The 17,115-nt window shown below is 45.6% G+C and overlaps 1 protein-coding gene across 1 annotated transcript in view; it reads right to left on the bottom strand.

Moving 5' to 3' along the window:
- Positions 1-400: 400 nt before the first annotated feature.
- FAXC (failed axon connections homolog, metaxin like GST domain containing) overlaps positions 401-17,115 on the bottom strand; it is a 30,945-nt gene continuing 14,230 nt past the window's right edge. The window contains exons 2-6 of the mRNA XM_056856294.1: positions 16,502-16,637; positions 14,555-14,751; positions 5,178-5,395; positions 3,710-3,826; positions 401-715 (exon numbers count right to left, since the gene is read on the bottom strand). Of these exons, the coding sequence (XP_056712272.1) occupies positions 429-715; positions 3,710-3,826; positions 5,178-5,395; positions 14,555-14,751; positions 16,502-16,637 (955 nt within the window). The 3' untranslated portion in view covers positions 401-428. The remainder of the gene's footprint in view (positions 716-3,709; positions 3,827-5,177; positions 5,396-14,554; positions 14,752-16,501; positions 16,638-17,115) is intronic.

Here is a 17,115-nt window from a genome sequence, read left to right on the forward strand (position 1 = left end):
CCTGTGATGTACGAGGGAGACAGAAACCGTAGCAACTCCCTTCCCTTTATTGTCTTCAGTCTGTTTCTGGGAAGAAGAGAGAATCAGCCCAAGCTAGCCCTCCTCAACATTGTGCTCCACTAGTACCTGTGATTCCAGAATGTCTTTTCTCTACATGAATCCCATCCCCACCCCCACCCATTACCTTCCTTGTCAACTTTTCACCATCTTGCTGAGCAGAATTAAGAACTGTTTATCTAGGATCCATCGGAATGCTTCAACAAAATGAAATGTTGCTGAAAGGGTCCAGATAACATATGGAAACTGCATCAAGCGCAATGGTCTCTTCCCAACCGACATGGGCCTCTTTGGAACATGGGGCAATTGGCATGATTCCCGGGAGGCGGTGGTATTTCCGAGACAAGGCAGAGAAGTGATTCTTCCGCACATCACTTGCATTGTTCGTGATCTGTGCAGTCATCCATGTCCACATCTGAATCAAAGAGGGAGTGTCCAGTGTAATCGGTGTCAGGCGTACGGGAAAAACTATTTTCGGTTCCTTCATCTTCAAATGTTCCTGTCCTTGAATAAAAACTGAAGTCCTGCAACGGGTGAGTCTTGCTTGCCTCGCTACTTTCTTCCGACTCATAAAGGGTGTTGTCATCGTCATGATGCCACTCCGGCCAGAATTTCCTCCTTATCCTCTCGCAGTACATAGCAAGGTTAATCAATTCTCCTGTGAAATACGCAAGGGGAAAGTGGTATTACGCAGCTACCCAATCACACCAACTGGAAAAGAAGAGCATGGAGACTTTTCATGGACCAAATGCAGTCTCTGTGATTTTTGCCAACCAGATGCTGGAGACAAAACAACATGCAATGCCTATCATCGCCATGTCCTACCTGAGAACTTTCCTGGAGCACCTGTTTGGAAACTGCATTGGTAGAAAGCTGAGTCAGATGGACTGTGGGTCTGATCCAGCAAAACAACTGGAAAATATTCTAACATTAAAGGGAAACAGCTGGCATACACTGGAGTAATTCTGCATGGGATTGCGCTGCAATCTGGGTATTCCCAACCTGCAGATGTTTGCCTGCTTATAAATAATGCACACTACTTGTGCAGCCCATATGTCACCAAGAACGCAGGCATCCGCCTTATACTAGCCCTGTACAGATGACTCCCCCACATGTTGACTCACTCTGTCTGCAGACCGCAACTGCATGAAGGAAGTGGTTGTATGTACACACCCCTCCCCGTGATCGGTGATGCTGCTTTGAGAATGTGGCTGATCATGGGGAGGGGGTGCGCACGAAGCCTCTGCCTCTGAGCCACTGCACTCTGAAGATGGCCAGGCAATTGTGCTGAGGCAGCGGGGGCGGGGGGGTGCCAACACACTCGCGCCTGCTCTCCTTCCCCACATGGTGATTCAACACACAGGGGGATCATCTGTACCGGGCTACTAAGTCAGGCCATGGTTTTATCAAGGTCAGTATTGTCTGACCATCCCACATGTTCTTTGTATACTTGCCAACAGCCAATACCAATGAAGCTGTACTGAACCGCTTGAATAAGCATCTTACTACCATTCATCACCCATGCCACTATTGCAGCTGCCCAATACAAAACCTTTTTCTTTTATTGAAAGGCCTGGTTTTACACGTAGTACCTATTCACCAACAGATACGCCGTCAATTTCTTCTGACAGGACAGTGTTGATATTTGCACTTTACAATTCTGTGGCTATATCAAAAGGCACCAATTTTTTATTGTACGGGTACAAGTACGGGTCACAGTTATGTATGTGCAAAATTATCATGGTGTTAATAAGAACATAAGAAAAGCCCTGCTGGATCAGACCAAGGCCCATCAAGTCCAGCAGTCTGCTCACACAGTGGCCAACCAGGTGCCTCTAGGAAGCCCCCAAACAAGACGACTGCAGCAGCATTATCCTGCCTGTGTTACACAGCACCCAAGATAATAGGCATGCTCCTCTGATCCTGGAGAGAATAGGTATGCATCATGACTAGTATCCATTTTAACTAGTAGCCATGAATACCCCTTTCCTCCACTTAACATGTCCACTCCCCTCTTAAAGCTTTCCCAGTTGGCAGCCACCACCACATTTTGGGGCAGGGAGTTCCACAATTTAACTCTGCGTTGCATGAAAAAATGGTTCCTTTTATCTGTTTTGAATCTCTCACCCTCCAGCTTCAGCAGATGACCCCACGTTCTAGTATTATGGGAGAGGGAGAAAAACTTCTCCCTGTCCACTCTCTCCAAACCATGCAGAATTTTATAGACCTCTATCATGTCTCCCCTCAGCCGCCTTCTGAGGGTTTTTAAAAAAACCTAACTGCTAAATAAACCAAGCGCACAGCTTAGAGGGAGAGAGGACCAAATTTGCCAGGGTCACATTTGAATGCATCGGACACAAAAACCTTGCAGAAGATATCTGAATTTAGTCAGCTACGTGATAAGAGAAATAAATGTAATAAAATACTCACTGCAAGAGCAAAAGAGGGACAACATGAGACAAAAACTTCAATAAAAGGTTATCAGGTACAAATATACCCTACATTTTGTTCAAACTTAAGATAGAGACATGGGACTGAGTTGTTTCAATTTGTACCACCAGGTGGCAGCATCGTTTGTAAGAAATTCATCACTCCCCTCCAGGACCCGTACAGGAAAATATTCCGAATAGGGATCATTTCTTTCTCACATCGTTAGCAAATTTCAGAAGGAGATGGCAAAAAGACCTCAGAGCAAAATACAGAAGAGGTCCCTCTCTCAAACCAGGGTCTGGCTGGTCACAAAACAAAGCAAGTCAATGGACTGGATCCAACAACTCTCTTTGGCTAAAGCGAAGAGTCTGCTGAGGGAAGCTTCCATCTAACAGAGGAAGGCTCTACATTTAGCAGAAGGGGGTTGGTGGATCTGACCATTAAGTTACATGGAGCCCATCTGCAACTTCACTCCTGTTCACAATGCAACTTCAAACTGCACCACCCCAAACCAGTACCTTAGCTGACTGCTGTGCTGAGTCCCGTGGATCCGCTGCAAATTGGATGAGCAGTCAGAATGTCTCTAGAACAGGACTAGGGTTGGGGTGAGGACACCGGGGCGGGGGCGTGCAATGTCAGTGATATTGCTGATGATGTTACATCACTTCTTGGGAAAACCCGGAAGTGACATAAGAATGTAAGAACCTAAGAAAAGCCATGCTGGATCAGACCAAGGTCCATAGAGTCCAGCAGTCTGTTCACACAGTGGCCAACCAGGTGCCTCTAGGAAGCCCCCAAACAAGATGACTGCAGCAGCACCATCCTGCCTGTGTTCCACAGCACCCAAGATAATAGGCATGCCCATCTGATCCTGGAGAGAATAGGTGTGCATCATGACTAGTAGCCATTTTAGTAGTAGCCATGGATAGCCCTCTCCTCCATGAACATGTCCACTCCCCTCTTAAAGCTCTAGGAATCGCCACCAATAACTTACCATAGATTTTCTTGCGATTCCTAGAACTCCCCAGAATTGGCATAGTGAGGTCAGCAACATTGCGCTTTTTCTCTCTCTTTCTCTCACCTCCACACAGAGCAGGGGCAGGAATAGAGGATGCCAGCAGGAGACCTCCCGTCATAGTGGGAGGCCTGGCAGCCCGAAGCAGAACCTGCCAACCCTTCTCCTCAGTGCCATTCACCAATGTGGGAAACAAGGTGTTCCTACCTTTAATGAGCCTTTCTGGCCTGGTTCCTGGTAACGTCCACATTGCCTGTGCCAGATGACCAAAGACTGTGGCATCTAAGGTAGAAAGCTTGGGTCCCATGATGTACTTTTTGTCACCTAAAAATAAAATGATGCCACAGACGTTTAGGTGCTTGCAAGTACTCCCCCCTTCCAGTCGCTCCTTGTATACAAGTTGACTGTTTTACCAGACTCATGTTGCTTAACACTATCAGAGTTATCTTCAAAACAAATCCTGCAGGCATCCCATTTGCCTTAGTGGGTAACAATGCCTCCAGGTAGCCTGGCATAGGCCCAGCCCAACAATGTCTTCCATCACCACCTCTTCACATTCCCCCAAGGAAGTGACTGCCTCTATGGGACCTAGTGGTACAGGTATGAACTGCTTCATATATGCGTATGGGAGGGGAAGGGGTTTCTTAGGGGAGGGCTTGTGTGTTCCCAGGACTCCTGGGAGATGCAATGTCTCACTGAGCCCTCTATGCACTGAGACACATTGTGACCACCCAGAGAAAAATAAAAGGGAAAATTGAAGGAAAATATGGAAGGGGGATTCCCATATTTTTCCAAAGATCTGGGCAGGGATTGTGAAATATTTTCTGTTTTGGAATGAGTGAAATGCTTTTTGAGCAAGGTATTACTCAAAATGTGTAATATGAAGATTAACTATACCTGTTTCTCTGATACCCTCGTGTGTTAGGGTTGCCAACCTTCAGGTGGTGGCTGGAGATCTCCCGCTATTACAACTCATCTCCAGACGACAGAGATCAGTTCCCCTGGAGAAAATGGCCGCTTTGGCAATTGGACTTTATGGCATTGAAGTCCCTTCCCTCTCCAACCCCCCCTCCTCAGGCTCCACCCCCAAAATCTCCAGGTGTTTCCCAACCCGGAGCTGGCAACCCTTGTGTGTGTGTTTTAAAGCATGATTGCCAGATTCCTCTTCACCACTGGTGGGAGGTTTTGGGGACAGAGTCTAAGGAGGGTGGGGAGGTTTGGGGAGGGACTTCAATGCCATAGAGTCCAATTGCCAAAGCGGCCATTTTCTCCAGGGGAACTGATCTCTATTGTCTGGAGTTCAGTTGTAACAGCAGGAGATCGCCAGTGACTACCTGGAGGTTGGCAACCCTATACCAGTCAGGTATGGTGGCCCACCAGGGGCTTAGTGCCCATCCCGTTTATGCTGCTCTTCATGGGACAGCAAAGGCAGAGGGTTTGTCAAGCACCTGACAAGCCAGCATATGTAACCCCAGATTGCCTTTAGTTTGGTGGATTGCAAATTATACGAGCCTGAGTTAAATCCGTGAACTCAAGCCAGCAGTAGGCTGTATAAGTGGACTGAAAGGGAAGAGATCATTTTGAAACAGCCTGACAGAATAATACCAGTCTATCAAAACCACGCAAAAAGTGATTGTACTTAATGTATAGCGTAATGAAATGCACTGTACATTACCCAGAAGACCTGCGAGGGAGCGCATGTCTTTCTCCATCAGCTTGTATATCTCTTCCTCGGAGAAGCGGCCAATGCCGTGGCCGTACATTTCCCGCTTCACAATCCCTCTTGTTATATGGCAGAGGATCCACTTCAGTAGGTCGCTGAAGGGACCGGTAAGAGACAGCATCTTCTGGGTCTCGTGGAGATTGTCCACCCATTGGCAGTATGCTAAGGTCCTAGAAACAGCAAGGAAACAGTTTGCAGCGGGCCAGAACAATACAAAATAATAACCACAGACAGAAATAATGGCCTGTTCAGACAACTGAGGTCCTCCTCCGGCCCAGCTGCTGATTTTACAACGACAAGCAAGTCCAAAAGGGAAAATGGTTCAAGGAAAGAAATGCTGTCTAGCTTGGGTGGGGACAACTGCGACAGATGTATTTTTCAGACTGTGCCACCTGTGTGAGACCAGCTAGTTTGTAGCAGGTCCTTTAGGCGAAGAATTCCCATATGGCTTGCAGATGTTAAGAGTCACTGGATCAGCATGTCTGGCATGCAGATCAAAACATTTCAACCCAAATGGAGAGCCAGCGTGGTGTAGTGGTTAAGAGTGGTGGTTTGGAGCGGTGGATTCTGATCTGGAGAACCGGGTTTGATTCCCCACTCCTCCACATGAGCGGCGGACGCTAATCTGGCGAACTGGATTGGTTTCCCCACTCCTACACACGAAGCCAGCTGGGTGACCTCGGGCTAGTCACACTCTCTCAGCCTCACCTACCTCACAGGGTGTCCGTTGAGGGGAGGGGAAGGTGATTGTAAGCTGGCTTGATTCTTCCTTAAGTGGTGGACAAAGTCGACATATAAAAACCAACTTTTCTTCTTCTTCAAAAGTCCCTTCACCTGGACTGCTAGATTTGAGTGCAGTGGCACCTTTTTTGGGATATACACTTTTCGAGAGCCAAAGCTCCCCTCATCTGTAGATGTCCCACTGTAGACCAACATGGCTCCCCTCTGAAACTAACTTCATCTGGACAAAAGACCAGTTCTATTGCTCTTTCTGGTACACTTTTATTCTGCCTGTCTTCCAAGGATCTCAGGGGGCATATTAGGCTCTCGCTTCCCCTATTTTATCCTCACAACAGCCCTGTGATGTAGATAAGGTTAAGAGAGAATGGCTGGCCCACGGTCACCCAGCAAGCTTCCACGGAAAGGTGCAGATTTAAATCTGGGCCTCCCAGATCCTAGCCTGACATTCTAACCACTGCGATACATTGCCTCTACACTCATTGCTCTGCTCTAACCTAGTTACTAATCTGAGAGCCATTTAAAAATGACAGAATTATTACATGATACAGTCCCTCCTGTAAAAAATAATCCCTGCATGCGGAAAACCAGCATGTCAGGAAGAGGAGTTTAGTTTAGACACATCTCTGACAGGCTACTTTCACCCCCTGCAGGAAAGCTGCAGTCTTGAGCCCTCTGTATGTTCAGTCACAATGTATAGATTATGAGAGCAGACACACATTATACTACTGTTTCAAAAATTCTGAACACAAAAAACAAAAGCAATACCTATTTTACCCTATTTTGTGGAAGAAAGTTGATTTACTTACACATTTATGAAATCAGTCACCACTGTAGCATGCACCTATCAGGATATGAACACAAGCCCAAAAGGCGATGCCAGATATAGTAGTTTTAATTAACAGTGTGGTTCGACTCCAATACCATTTTCGTTAAACAGTGGTGCCTCTCCCTCAAGCTCTGCTATGATTTACTGTCATTTGGGGAGCTAAGAAGACTAGACTGGCTAGTGATTCCTCAAGAGGGGTGTGTGAGAGAGAATTGCCTTCGTCTACACTGCCACAGCAACTTGATGAGTTACTGGAGTAATGTGGTGCTATCTGATGATGGCTTGTTGTGGTTCCAAAAGGCTGACTGGAGGAATGGTGCATGCATGGTCCTACCTTGCAGGAGAGGGTATGTCCTATATTGGTTACTAGGATCTGGGAGCCCCAGGTTTGAATCCCCACTCTGCCATGGAAGCTTCCTGGGTGACCTTGGGCCAGTCACACACTCTCAGCCTGACCTACCTCACAGGGTTGTCGTGAGGATTAAATGGGGGAAGAGGAGAATGATATAAGTCACTCTGGATCCCCATTGGGGAGAAAAGCAAGGTATAAGCAAATAAATAAATAGATGCCGTTTTGATCCCTTCCAACTCTCGCAGGATCATCACTATTACCTTCAGGATAGTGACTAGAGAAATTCTGAAGTCAGGGATCGCCTTGATGGTTAATATTAGAATACTGCCGGGTTTGAGCGTGAAAGTCTTGTTGAATAGGATTGTAACAGCACAATCCTATGCAGAGTTACTCCATCCTAAGCCCTTCCCTCCTAACAAGCCTACACTGGAGTTACCCTGCATAAGACGGCACTGTTAGTTACCTGACACAGCAACGCTCGAATAGTGCAAGAGGGTTGTATGCAGACGAAACCCGCGACGCTCTGGTCACCACAGTGTGCTAAAAACCACAGGTTTCCTTTCATGCTCCCACCCTTCACTGAGCTATTCAGGGAAGCAGAGTGAATTATAACTTCAAATGATACAAACACTCTCCTGTCTTGTTAGATCCAGTAGTTTTCCAGCAGCGCTGGGAATAAAATATTTATAATCCCAGGACATTTTCTAAGCGAGGTCAAGTCAGTTCATTCATCCCACAGACCCTCTCTGTCCACTCTTGTCTCTCTCCATCTCCTGCAAGTTTTTGAATTAAGTAGATTCAAAACATTTCCAATTTCTCCCCCAATGGCAGGGGGCCCAGAGTGGGTAAATAAAGCCTGCCATTCCTGTAACAGGAAGAAGCACAAACTGTTTCCCACAAATATGCTCAGTGCCTCTTTGCATGGCACCAAATGCACAAACTGCTCACTTTCAGCAGCTCGTCTGGTGATAGGGTTGCCAGGTCCCTCATCACCACCGGCAGGAGGTTTTGGGGGCAGAGCCTGAGGAGGGCGGGGTTTGGGGAGGGACCCTCAATGCCATAGAGTCCAATTGCCGAAGTGGTCATTTTCTCCAGGCGAACTGACCTCGATCCGTTGGAGATCAGTTGTAATAGCAGGGGGTCTCCAGCTAGTACCTGGAGGTTGCAGAAAATGGCGGCACGAAGGCTCAAAAATATCAAACCACACTGGAATTCAACAATAAATCATATAATAATGTCTAAGCATTCATTCATGCAATTCTCAAAGTATAAATCAGCATATAGTCAATCCCGACTATCATACAAATCAAAATATAAATCCAAAACAGCTCCGGAAAGGGGCGGGAGACTCCCGTCCCGAAATTGCAAATCAACAGTCTCAAAGTGATAATAGTCCAAACGTGTGGCACGTCCGGAGCTATTTTGGATTTATATTTTGATTTGTATGATAGTCGGGATTGACTGTATGCTGATTTATACTTTGAGAATTGCATGAATGAATGCTTAGACATTATTATATGATTTATTGTTGCATTCCAGCGTGGTTTGATATTTTTGAGCCTTCGTGCCGCCATTTTCTGCAACGCAGTTATTTCTGGCACAGGTGTTCCTCATTATTGTAGTGCCTGGAGGTTGGCAACCCCATCTGGCGAGGTGAGGGGCTGACCCAAGTTGCATGCTGAAGACAAATGCTCAGCAGCCCATTAGCCAAAGGCCTCCAACCTTTTTTAAGCCTGCAGACGCATCTGGAATCCTGACTTGGAGGGCGCAGCCACAAAATGGCGGCCAAAGGAAGTGGAACCAGACCCAACGTAAGTGCCACAGCTTGCCTTCATTCTTGTGCTGTGGTGGCAGCTGTTGCCAAAGCAATGTTCTTAAAAATTTGCACAGCGCATCAGATCTCCATTGGTCAGTCAGAAGCAAAATCCCCACCTGTCCACTTTCTAAAAATGGGGAGCCCTGGCCCTAAAGACTCAGTAAACAGAAGTCACTCAGTACCAGGCAAGAAATGGCCAACTTAAAAATAATAATAATAAAGAACGTGGCAAATATAGTTTGGGGGCGTCATCTGCAAAAGGCTGGTGCTGCCACCAATCTATGCAGGAAGCCTTGGTAACCCAGCATAGCAAACACAGGAGCCTCAGACCACAGCCGTGGAAACACAAGGGGCACCGCCAGTCCCTGGACTCGTGACAGGGCTTGTATGCTGCTGGAGAGAGAGAAGGAAAGAGGGTTGTGCCAGCATAGCACCCGATGCCTGTGGGCCAGGCCCTTCCTTACTAATAACCTACTCTTTAAATTGAACGAGAGACACATCAATAGAGGCACTTTGTGAGAGATGATGAGGAAGCAGCTGAAGGGAACGAGAAGAGGAGGAGGAGCCCGGCTGCCTCCTTCTCCCGTCCTTTAAATCTCTAAAAATATCACTTCTGGACACTGTTAGGGCTCGAGCAGCTGATTTGCACAGCACTGAAGCAAACGTCTTATTCATTTGTTTAGAATATTTCTATGCTGCCTCTTCAGAGTCCTGCTCGTGGCAGCTTACAACATCTTATTAATATGCAGCTTATTAACAAGCAGCTTATTAATATGGTCGACTGAACAATCACATGCCAATACATCAAAATTTCCAGGCACAATAGTTTTCCACCGCAGAATCACAGACTGCCCGTACATATAAAGGTGTAAGGTCAATAAAAGCAACCCCTGGTTAAAATTATCACATTAAAACTGATAAAATTGTAAAATATTCTAACAATCATTCTCTAATAAAGCTCTGCGTATTTTAATAGCAACAGCGCAGAACTTGGCAGTTTGGAGCGTAAGCTGAGGGTCTTCTTCTAATAGGGGCAGCTTACAACTAAAAACCACACAGTAAGAACAAGCCATTAAAAACAAATCCAAGGCATTAAAAAACAAGCCATGGGTATTTACACAGGTGAAGTATTTTTAGGAATAAGTCATCTCTTTATAGGATCTTGCGGTTTTCCATAATACTTAAGGTGACGTACACATGGGGCCTTGGATTTCTTACTCAGGCCCCTGATGATATTAAGATCCACTTAACTTCAGCAAGGTTGCTGTATCATCTGCCTTCAAACCACCTTCTGGAACCAAGAACAAAATAACTAAGGCATTTGCCCAAAACAGATACATTATAATTAATTAATTAATCTGTCCCAATCCCTTTCAATATGGGCTGGGTTTGAGGCAGAAATGGCTTCAGTGGTTCTTAAGGACAATCTCTCCAGATGGGCAAAGGGAACGCATCTCTATTGTTGTTTCTAGATATGTCCGCAGCTTTTGATACCACGAACCATGCAACACTACTGAGGCACCGGGAACGTGAGGTTGGTCTGGCGGGGAGAGGTGTTGAAATGGTTCTGGTCTTTTCCATCATACTTCTCACAAAAGGTTGAAGCGGGAGAAAACTGACACAGGTGGGGGGGGGGCAAAGCTCTGTGTGATCTCCCATGTTGTTTAATATCTATGTAGGGCCCCTTAATGAGATCATCTGAAGTTTTTGAGTAGGTAGTTATCAATATACTGAGGACACCCTGCTGTAGATTACTGCGAATAAAAGCAATGGGTGGTTGCTGTCTATGTCCTGGGCCAGTGTTTCAATGCGGTGAGCAAGTAGATGAGGGAGAACAAACAGAAGATGAATCCAGATAATAGAGACGTGATGCTGGATGGAAGGGCTACTGCTTGGTGCAGGTATCACTGAAAGACGGCAAAGAGTTTGGGAGTTTTTCTCGATTCTGGTCTCCTGTTGGAGAAACACTGTCACTGTGAAAAATACTTTCCCCCACCTACTTCTTGTTAGGAAGCTGGCTCCCTAACTGTAGGTGCCTGATTTATTCGTTGTTTTTTGCATATTTTATTGCATTATTCTCCCTGTTGAAGGCTCAAAACAGCTTACAAAAATACATTTTAAACCATATTTATTTTAAAAATATTTAAACCAGACAACAAGTAAATAGCCCTCGGTTGATGTCCACTAGACGTGATCCATCTGGCCAAGGCCATGGACTGTAATCCAAGAGATAAGAGCCCTTAGGCTCTTGACCTTCAGCTTGCACCCTTAGCCATTCCTAGGCTATACATACCTTCCGTCCAGACATTAGGAAGAATTTTCTAACAGTTAGAGTGGTTCCTCAGTGGAACAGGCTTCCTCAAGGGGGTGGTAAACTCTCCTTCCCAGGAGGTTTTTAAGAAGAGGTTAGATGGCCATCTGTCAGCAATGCTGATTCTTTGACCTTAAGAAGACGATGAGAGGGAGGGCATCTTGGTCATCTTCTGGGCATGAAGTAGGGGTCACTAGGGGTGTGGGGGGATGTAGTTGTGAATTTCCTGCATTGTATAGGGGGTTGGACTAAATGTCCCTGGTGGTCCCTTCCAACTCTATGATTCTATGATTCTAAGTAGGAGAGAGAGAAAATGGCACCATGTCACTTCAAGGAAATCACAGAAGTGATGTCACACCCATGCCAACACTCCACGATTCAGTGATTTCCAAAGGGGACTGACAGCACTTTGGGGTTTTCCCAGAAGTTGTGTCATGCTGATGGCAACCACCACCCATGTCCCTGGCTCCCTCCAGTCTCCAGCTGGTTGCCAGACTGGGCTTGGCAACCCTATACCTGCAGCAGGAGAGAGAGAAAAACATCCAGGCTAGGTGTTTCAAGCTGGCAGCCATCTTCCCTCAATTTCCCCTCCTGATCTAGCCACACTGGTCCATGCTTCAGTCACCTCGAGGCTAAATTCGTGTGACGAGTTCTGCATGAGGCTGCTCTCAAAAATTATTCAGAAACTGCAGCTGGTGCAAAATTTGCCAGCCTGTTGGTTATCTGCGACGAACAGATAGGACAATGTCACTCCTACTGTGAGATCCAGTTCAAGCTCCTCTGGAAGGGCGGGGGGGGGGCTGAGATGAGGGGCCATACTTCCCCAGCCTTCCTGGAGCCCATTTGGCTATTTCCTGCCCCTGAAACAATCGCCCACACATATTCATCGGGTAGCCTCCACCACTTCGCACTTTGAGATCTGAGGCACAGTCTGACAAGCCTACTTCTGCCTCTCTCTATCACACAGACATATGTCATTCAGTTAAACATGCAGCCTAGCTCACTAAAGAGATGGCCTACACAAAATCCCATTCTTTTTGCACCCAAATGATCTCGACATGACACAGCCTCTCTTAAAAATTAAATTCTAATTTTATTTGGGGACGACTGAATAAGAAGGGAAGGGGATGCAATTACTTGCAGGAGAAGAAAAACAACAGAAGGCTTTCATACACACAGGACAATGAAAAACAGATAAAATAATACAAAAAGCTAATGCAGCCAGAATCAACTGCTTCCGTAGTTTACAGGCTTACAGATCCTGAGCCATGTTGGCCTGACATGGGCCAGTCCATCAAGGAACCTCCCTCCCCCGCAACCTGCTTGCTCCTGGACAAGCAAATGTAACTCCCGCTTTGGGTTTTATTGTTTTTTGCTATAATTCTTACATGGATAGGTGCTCTTTCCCCATTCCAGATAGTACTAATCCAATCCAGTGATTCCTCTTGGAGCAGAAACCCTATCCCTTTCTGTGGGGCTTTGTTATTGGCTGGCCTGTTTCTGATCTTGCTAGAGAGGCTGCCCAAAGATACTACCTGGCTACTAATTAGTTTCCACGTCCAATTCAAAGTGTTGAGGCCCTCCTTTAAAACCCTTCTTGACCTGGAGCCCACATTCTTGAAAGACTGCCTTTCCTTCCATGTTCCCATGTGGCAGCGCCATTCTTCTTGACAAATAGGGTGGCCAGGCTGAACCTGGTAACCGGTGGAAGAGTTGGGAGTGGGACGTTGGGGACATGTGACATCAGTGACATTGCTGATGTCACTTTGTCACTACTGGGTACAACCCAGAAGTGACAAAGTATAGCTCTAGGAATCTGAGGAAACCCTATGGGTTACCTGGAAGTGACCTACTACAACAGATGCCAGTGCTGGTTTTTTTTTTTTTAATTGTCTCGCCACCACTCCAAGCAATGGCAGGCAGCAGTGATGAATGGCAGGAGGCATCCTGCCATAGCACGAGGCCTGGCAACACTATCAGCAAAGTCCACTGTCAGTACCCCCTTGTCTAAGGTACCTTTGTTAACAGTCCAGGCTTGAGTCTTTTCAGTGATTCCCACATGCCTCTGAAACAGCCTCCCAGAAGAGGCAAAGGGGACTCATACTCTCCTGGCTTTGCAGAATGGCTGAAAAACAGTTATTACAAAATAGGGAGAATATACTGCTGGTGGGAGGCATACGGTATTTTAAGATTGGTTTTTAATTATTCTATATCTGTTGTTTTTTTATTTGTTTCCAGATTTTCGTTACCCATCTTGTGTCCTGAGATGCTCAGGAGAAAACAGCATATAAATATTTTAAACAACTAACTATATTAATAGGTTTGATAGTATTCAGCAAGACCTAAACCGGAATTATACTTTCCCCACACCCACTGTGTGTAATGTGCTGTCAAGTCACACCTGATTTATGGCGATCCCAGCAAGGGGTTTTCAAGGCAAGTGAGAAGCAGAAGGGGTTTGCCATTCTGCTTCTCACTTGCCTTGAAAACCCCTTGCTGGGATCGCCATAAGTCGGGTGCGACTTGACATCGCCATAAGTCGGGTGTGACTTGACATTGCCATTGCCTTCCTCTGCAGAGTCTTCCTTGGTATTCTCCCTTCCAAGTACTGACCCTAACGTCTGAGATCTGACAAGATCAGGTTATACCATGGAGCCTTCCCTCCCCACCCACTACTGAAAACTACTTCAACATAACTAGAAATATTGTGCTATCACCAATTACATCTGTTGTGAACAGTTATGTTGTTTATAGTATACCTTTGAGTTTTGCTAAGAATGTTACAGATTATACCTTTTGAATTTCATGGCTAAAACCCAGTTTTCACATTTTTTTCTCCTCCTTTGTGTATGTATGATGGCTGAAGTTTCACCTCACGTGTCCAAGGGCACATCAAGGGCTTGCAAAAGCTATGGGTAAGCCATTTGGGTAAGTTCCACCCCCCAGTCTCCTGGGCTGGCTACCCTACACAATAATCAAAACATCTTTTTGTAGCAAGATAATACTAACCTCAAATTGTACTGCCCACAAGTATGGAAACAATGAATTCCAGGAAGGAAGGAAGGAAGGAAGGAAGGAAGGAAGGAAGGAAGGAAGGAAGGAAGGAAGGAAGGAAGGAAGGAAGGAAGGAAGGAAGGAAGGAAGGAAGGAAGGAAGGAAGGAAGGAAGGAAAGAAAGGGAGAGAGAGAGGGAGGGAGGGAGAGAGAGAGAGAGAGAGAGAGAGAGAGAGAGAGAGAGAGAGAGAGAGAGAGAGAGAGAGAGAACACTTTCCATGGCAACTTACCAGTAGAAGTGCTCCTCTACCATCTTCGTTACTGCTCTAGAAACTGCTCTTTCATGTGGGCCAAGGTGTTTGTTTAAATTCACTCCCAGCTTATCTTCCAAAAAATCAATAATGAACTCTGTGCCAGATACTTTTTTACGATTGTATTCAATCCACGGCATTTTTCCTTGAGGAGAAAGCTTTCCATCAAAATAGTTCTAAAAAAAAAAAAAAAAGAGGAAGGAAGGAAGGAAGGGAAAAAAATAAATAACTCACAAACCAAACCCACAATATAACTTGGGTTCAAATTCCTATTTGGCAACGTGTTGACTGATTGGCCTTGGTTTAAGGCCCACCCTCAGTTTGACCATTCTCTTCACTTTGGAATATAGCATTCCACCTCAAAGGATTGTTAGGGATGAAAGACAAAATGGTTGTCAAACACTTTTCAAGCTGCAAAGATCGTATGAGTAATTAACAACATGAAGTGTATAAGAAATGTTTCTGCGCATGCCCACTACACACAGAGACATACACATATGCTGGTACACTTCTTGGTACTCTTCCTGGAATCCTCTGATAGACTAGTCCAATTTACACACAGATTTGAAACTGCTGCTCAACTGCAAGAGGAGGCAGGCATACTTTCTCCTGCTCAGTTATTCACTCAGTCCTTTCATCAATTCCTTCCTTATCTGCAAAGGCTCTAGCTATGATGCACAGATAGTAATGGAGAGGGGCAGATGAAAAGACTGGGGCTGAAACAGCTGGGAAAAGCCATAGCCCCAAGCCTGTGTCCAGATCAGACCTTACAACTTAAGGGAAACGCAAACAATTCTCTTGGATAACCTTTCTCGGAGGAGTGCTATTTTGAAATGGAGGTAATTTCCAGTGAGCAATCATGTATGCACACATAATAAAATTGATTTTAGATAACTCTAAAGGCATTTGGGTTGGCTTTTAGACAACTCAAAAGACAAAATACTTTTGTCCACCACAAAATTAGTTCTGTGCTAAAGTTGCCAGGAACAGACCTCACAGACTGGGAGCTTTTGGGAACGGGGCATTGGAAAAGGGAGCATTGTGCAATGCGGCAACATCACTTGGGTGAAGATCCAGAAGTGATATCACCACATCAAGCAACACTCTAGAAATTCCCCAATCTGTATGGTAAAGACCACAGAGATTGGGGGAATTCCTAGACAGTCACGCAATATAGCAACATCACTACTGGTTCCCCAGCCTCCCACTCCCCCCCCCCCACATAACTCCATTGAGTGAGGGCAGGGGATGGGGAACACTGGAGGGGGTTGCTCACCACAAGCAAGCAAATGGCAACCCTATGGTCCACTAAAGTGGGTGGCAGCAGTTTGTAGGGTACTCAACTAGGAAAGCCAGCAATTTCCAGGAGCACGGGGGGGGGGAGGGGGCTTTTTGGAAGTGACATAACTCTAGACATTTTTTTAAAAATCTCTGTGGTAAAACCATAGAGATTTTTTAAAATCCTATAGTGTTATGATGTCACTAAATGTTCTGAAACAGAAAGTGACTTCCATGCCCTGTTTTCCACCTCCCATCCCCGCTCCTCCGCTGAGGGAGGATGGGGGACAGGGACCATCACCTGGAGGTCCTCTGCCATTACTGGGTAAGTGGCAACCCTATTCCCAACATGGCCTTAGCAAATGCTGGGAGATTTGGAGGGCGTTGTCTGGGGAGGTTAGAGTTTGGGGAGGAGGTGATGTCACTTCCAAGTAATGCTCTAGGCTGCTGCCCCTAGTCTCTATGGACTTTATCATAGAAGGGAAAATTCCTCGAACATCACTATTTGGAGGCCCATTCTCATGTTCCTCAGGGGAATAAATTGGCTGGAGGCTAGTAATTCTCTCCTCCCAGAGGGGAAATAGGAAGCCTATCAGTATGCCTCTAGGGAGTTCAAAGTACAACAGAATATAACATGCACCTTTTTACCTGGTAGGGTAAATCAGCCATCCTTAAATAAGTCTCCATTTTCAAACAGAAAGGAGATAAACTGGGAATGCCGTTGTTTGGCCTTGAAAATTGATGCAGTATGATAGCATCTTTCGAATCAACCTCTTGCTCTTTCCTATAAATAAACAAGCAAATGAGTTTCACAAAATGTGTTATATAGCATCAATACGTTAAAGGCACAGAGCGGGATGCAATTGCTGAGGCAGAATATTCAGCTGTTTGAAGAGGCTGCCTGCCATTTTTTTTTCATTAAGTCTGAAATCACTAAAAGCCCTTTGGACGGCAAGGACAAAAATACAGACAGGAAGCCAAGCTACTTGGGATATTAAAATATCTAAAAGGCTTCCACTATTAAATACACAGAGGCCATAGAGTTAAACTACTTTACATATTATACTACAGCATAACATGAAGAATTGTCATAGTGGCCAGAAATTGCTCAAGACAAAAGCTTTTATTCCTTTTTAGTCCGTGTCAAATGACAACAAATTCCCTGCAGCGCTCCAGATCGCATCAGAATACTATGGTTTTTTTAGATCAACCCAGTATGCATAAAGTGCAAGAGAAGATAATGTGTAGTTTCTCAAAAGATA

The sequence above is a fragment of the Euleptes europaea genome, chromosome 10 (assembly GCF_029931775.1).
Source record: "Euleptes europaea isolate rEulEur1 chromosome 10, rEulEur1.hap1, whole genome shotgun sequence".
NCBI classification, from domain to species: domain Eukaryota; kingdom Metazoa; phylum Chordata; class Lepidosauria; order Squamata; family Sphaerodactylidae; genus Euleptes; species Euleptes europaea.